The sequence below is a fragment of the Echinops telfairi genome, unplaced genomic scaffold (assembly GCF_000313985.2).
Source record: "Echinops telfairi isolate 266 unplaced genomic scaffold, ASM31398v2 ScPeMD7_655;HRSCAF=1070, whole genome shotgun sequence".
NCBI lineage: Eukaryota > Metazoa > Chordata > Mammalia > Afrosoricida > Tenrecidae > Echinops > Echinops telfairi.
The window spans coordinates 19,393,927-19,399,459 of record NW_022104553.1 but is presented as its reverse complement, the minus strand read 5'-3'; the positions used below and the strand labels follow the sequence as shown (position 1 = coordinate 19,399,459).

Genomic DNA, 5,533 nt, shown 5'->3' with positions numbered 1-5,533 from the left:
TGGGCCCTTCCTGACTCCCCTTTTATCGTATCCAGCCAAGTATAGGCTGAAGAATGGCTTACAAGCCCGCTGCCATCACGCTAATCATTGATTTCATCACGCATCGTGACATGGTAACTCGGGTACCTGGAGCTAGTCGTCAGAAGAACACGCAGGCCGGGGTGAGCAGGTGAGACATATTTTGTTCAGGAGGCTGCAGCAGAGTCTTCCCGGGCTGGCTTATGGATCACCAGTCAGCAAAAGATGTGTCGTGCCAACACACGACAAAACCTGATAGCACGGTAGATAAGCGATTACATACTGGATCTGCTCCCTGCGCCTGCACAGCATCCTCCTCGACTCCCCTAGTCATCTTCCTGCGGAAGGCTCCGCTCTTGACCACAGCCCATCCAGACGATCACTTTGAACTAAGCATCAGCAAAGACTTAACTCTTCAAGGGGAACTCCTTCTTTTTTAAAAAAAAATCATTTTATTGGGGGCTCGTACAACTCATCACAATCCATCCACCCATCCATTGTGTCAGACACGTTTGTACATTTGTTGCCATCATCATTCCCAAAACATTTGCTTTATACTTGAGCTTCCTCCCTCATGAGCCCATTTACAAATGATTATTATTATGTCATGTCTTACGCTGTCTGATGTCTCCCCTCGCCCACTTTTCTGTTGTCCGTCCCCCAGGGAGGGGGTTATATGTCGATCATTGTGATCAGTTCCCCCTTTCTCCCCCCACCTTTCCCTTTCACTCTTGGTATCACGACTCTCATGATTGGTCCTGAGGGGTTTATCAGGGAACTCCTTCTTATACTTAAAAAAAAAAAAAGATTTTAATATACTTTATTTGAAAAGCACACGGTTTTAAATTGGGTCAATGGTTTCTGAGGGAAAGGGACACAGCCCTTTCCTGTCAGTCCCGCTGCTGATGAAGGATGACTATCAGGTGGCAAACTCACATTCACATACCTGGCAACGTAAAAAGATGATTTTTTTTTTAATTTATTATTTTTATTTATTTATTTATTTTTTTAAACGATGATGTTTTAAGAGTTGTTATCACGCACGGTTTAAAATCATGAGCTGCTGATGGTTGGACTGTATTTTATGTCTCCTGCGCTGCACCACCGTGTGGTCCACAGCTTATCCATGATTTTCGCGTGCCAAGAGGACAGCTGAGGCAGCATCACCCTGAGAACAGCATCAAAGGCAGAGGGAGCAGAATCACGACCCGAGGGGCCCAGAGACGCCATGCTCCCCCACGGTCCTTGCCGTTCCCCTCAGAATGAAAGCCATGACAAAATTCTGGCGTCTTTGGCTCCTCCGGGCCTTTCACACTTAAGAGAGTCATTAAACCCGATTTCAACGGGCGCCATGGTGATCGGGGCCGTGGACTCACAGAGGCTGCTGCTGTCCTCCACCACCATGGACACATGGCTGCTGGATGACCAAGGACTTGGGGCTGTCTTCACAAGCAATGTTCCCTGTGGTCTCCTTGAGGGTGCGCTCAGAGACAAACACAGGGTGTTCCCTGTCACAAGGTTCCAGGTGTGCGTCCCTTTCTGAGCTACGACTTCAGAGCCAGCAATGAGGCAGAGAGGCTGCGCTGTGCCGCAGTGGGGCCTGGAACCACTGGAGGCCCCGCTGTGCCGCAGCATGTGGCTGAAACTCCCTGCACTGTGCTTTCCTCCTGTTTCCACTCCTTATCTTATGAACACCACGTTCTGAGGCTAAAGCAGCCATTTGTAAAGGGGGGTGGGGAGTGGGAAGCAGGTGCCTCCTCAAGCCACAGGGATTAAACCCATCTATTTTCCCCCCTCTTGCTCGTGTATACAAGCGGAGCAATCACTGAATGTGAAGATTCTATCACTTTTCCCACACCCACGTGCGCCTCTTTCACAATTCCATGTAGGAGAAGCATTCAATGACCATAACGCAGTACATAAACACGCCACCCTTAACCCTTTTAATGACACCCACATTGAACCGTTTCTCCACCCCTCGACTGTGTCTCCATTTGTGTGCATAGGACCTTGGGCCCGTAGCAGGTTGGATTCAGTAGGCCCTGGCCCTCTACAAACCAGGTATTGCTTAATCAACTCGACTTTTTTCCCCTAGGCAACTCCAGCAGCAGCATTTTTTCCCTCTCAGTTGCAGCATATCATTCCCCCCTTTTTTTCCATCTCGTTCTTTACGCTTCTTCAGGTAACAATCGCATTCTAGGTAACCACAACCGAAGTAGCCAACAAAAGTCTCCCTTCCCACGCCCCTCATTCTTTCTCTTACAAAACCCCATGCTTCCGTTGAGTGTAGAGCCTCTGGAAGGACTCTCACACTCCTGACATCAACGGACTTTCCATCAGTCGTCACAATTATGGGGTCTTGCTGGCCCACGGAGCTGGCGCTAAGTGCCTTCAGCCTGAGATTTATGGTGGAGTAGTGTAGGGAACAGAAAAGTTGTTCCCCAGGTTGTACCCCCCATAACATATGCCAAGCCTATGGTGCTGTTTGCCCACACATGGCCTCTGACTATACATTTAGAGGTCAGCTGCCTGAAGGTTATCAGCCATGTAGAGCAATCAGACCCCACAGTCTGTCCCATCCTAAGTAGAGCCCACTCCCTTCTGATAAGAATTAGGGATTGTTCCCCTGAAGGAGAGCCCAAAGATGACTATGGTCAAGCCAACCCAGGGATGACCAAGGTTAGGCTGCCATCTTGACTCTAAAGCCGCCCACCTGTCTTGTTATGTGTATGCCTTCCTGTCACATGTAGGCCTATTGTACAATCCCTTCCTGTTACGCATGTGGCTACCTGTAATTAGGGGGGCTTGCGTGCCTCCTAAGTGTATATAAGCTTGGTTGGAAATATATTCTCTCTGCGCAAATCTGCCTGCTGAAATCATGGCCGTCCCGAAGGTGAGCACTCTGACACAACCGCCCCTTGGATCCATTCGATTGTGGGGACTGGTACTCCACAGAGTAGTGGGTTAGGCCTAGTTGACTAGAGAAATAAAGCTAGGGACACTCATATATGTATAAGAAAGAGCTTTATATCAAAGAGTAATTGTATATCAAGAAAACATATCAGCCCAGTCCAGATCAAGTTCATAAATCCAATACTAGTCCATAAATTCATCTTCAGACTCACACAGCACATGCAATGATGCCAATTCAGGAAGATCACAGGTCAGTGGGTGAAAAGTCTTCAGGATCCACTGGCGGTAGAAGCATCTCAGCATGGTTGCGGGTCTCCATGTGGAGCTCTCTGAGTGTGGCCCCTCAACAGGAAGCTGAAGCAGATAGAGAGTGTGGCCCACCTCCAGGGGGAAAGAGAGGAAGTTCCCAGAATCCTCATGAGAAGGCCACGCCCATAAGGAGTCATCATCAGGCTGTGCCTGACTGACAGGCTAGCCTCCACCCCTATACTTATTTATCAAGTAGACATGAAATGATGTAGCCACCACAAGTAGCATGCTCTTCAGGCATTTATTGGCAGCCCTAAGAGAGCTTTGTAACATTGCCCAAAGGAGGGTTGAGGCTTGGCTTAGGGTCTGAAAGCCAGAGAGAGTTCTGCCTGCAGATATAGCAGAGAAAACTGTCCTGGATGAACTACTGTATCCTGAGCCCATCTCACATGAATTATCATGTTAGCTTCCCTAATGAACCCCATATAATTGTGAGTATTGTTTGTGGCATCTGTGTGGCCATTGCAATGAATTATAGAACCCAAATTGAATAATACCCAAATTGAATCCCCAAGCAGAAGAGAGCGTGGGGAAAGCAGAGTGCCATGGGAGGAATTGTTGGTGTTGGAATCAGGTTAAGAAGGACGGAGGGTGGAAGCACTTACGGCCCCTGCTTTGTAGCAATCAGCCTTGGGAGATGGAGGGGTCAGAGTTGGCATGGATATTGTTTCCTCTGCTGCTAATTAGTCTGTTAACTTATTTACATATGTGTCTTCTGTTCTACATAGCCTGTTTGCCATTAGGCATCAATATGGAGGTTTCTAGCTTACAAAGATCATCTTACTGCTGAACACAATAGGCAGTTTTGATTTCATGAGTGGGTGGGTGGGTTATGGAATGCACAAAGTCTGAGTGGTTTCTGACACCCTTGCTTTCTTTAATAATCTGTTGAAAAACAACAACCACCTGAGATGTCTGGATGCAACCACCTATAGAGCGGAAATGAACGAAACTGTTGCCCTCCCCTTTTGTTCATGTCATCAAATGGCAGATGTCTCAGTAACCATGCCCCTGTTGATACAGCAATCACTGACATTCAAGGATGTGGCTGTGAACTTCACCCGGGAGGAGTGGCAGCTGCTCGACCCTGCTCAGAAGACCCTGTACCAGGATGTGATGTTGGAGACCTACAGCAACCTGGTGTCCATTGGTAAGGGGAGCTCTCTCGTCATTGGCCTTCCCCTTCTCCGATGTTGAAGTCTTACGTGTTTGTTCTAAAGGGGCAGATTCTTAGTCTGCCCTCTGACTCGATAACTGGGTATCTTCTCCCTACTCCTGGTAGGGAGACCTTTACAATGTGTTGTTGAAAAAATAATTTCCCCTGCCCCCAAAATCTGCCATATTCACCAACCGAAGGGCCGTTTGATTTATCTAAGGGTCTGTGATTTCCCACCAACAGGGCATCAAGTTAGGAAACCAGATGCCCTCTCCAGGCTAGAACGAGGAGAACAGCCATGGGCTATCGTGCACAAAGGCGCTAGTGGAATCTTCTCAGAAGAGCGAAGAAAAGTAGGTAAGTTGGGGAGGTTGGGGAAGTCATATTCCAGTGGGAAAGGGCTTCATCTCTGTGAGGGGAGTCTGAGAATATACAGACACAGGAGCAGGGTCAAAGGTAGCAAGGTTAATGGTGTGCCCGTGTGGAACCAGCTCCCTTCGTTACCATATCTGTCATGACCTCTGTGGGTCACACTCACTTACTGGTTGTCCTCACCACCATAAGGTCATTCTAACTTTGGTTCCATAAGTAACAACGAACTGCTCACATCCATATTAGGAAGATAAAAAAAAATAGCCATAGCTTGGGCCAGGCACCTTAGTCCTTAAGGTGGGATCTTTCTTTTATTTAACACTTTGCAAGAGGTCTGTTGTAACCGAGTCTCCCAGTGCCGTTATATCATTTGATTTCTTGCCTGCTGTTCCCATGGGCTTTGACTGTGGACACAATAAAATGGAATTATTGGTAACTTTGGCCTTGTCACCAAATGCCTAAATGTGAATGGTAAGAATTTGTAAGAATTTGGGGAATGAATGAATCTTCCCTTCACAAATGGGGATCAGGAAGTTTTGGTACCTCTCTCCTCTCTGGGTCACAGTACATGTATTTAGTAAATTAATTATTTATTTTTAACCATCCATCATTGTGGCAAGCACATGTGTACATTTGTTGTTGGTTTTTTTTTCTTTTGTTTTTTTAATTTAATTTTATTTTTTAAACATTTTATTAGGGGCTCATACAACTGTTATCCCAATCCATACACACATCAATTGTGTAAAGCGTATTTGTACATCATTT

At 46.9% G+C, this 5,533-nt stretch overlaps 1 protein-coding gene across 1 annotated transcript in view; it reads left to right on the top strand.

Annotated features, from left to right (window-relative positions):
- Positions 1-5,533, top strand: part of LOC101650989 (zinc finger protein 613-like) — a 16,428-nt gene that overhangs the window by 4,590 nt on the left and 6,305 nt on the right. Inside the window, 2 exon segments of the mRNA XM_045292422.1 lie at positions 4,264-4,390; positions 4,640-4,786. Coding sequence (XP_045148357.1) covers positions 4,264-4,390; positions 4,640-4,786 — 274 coding nt within the window.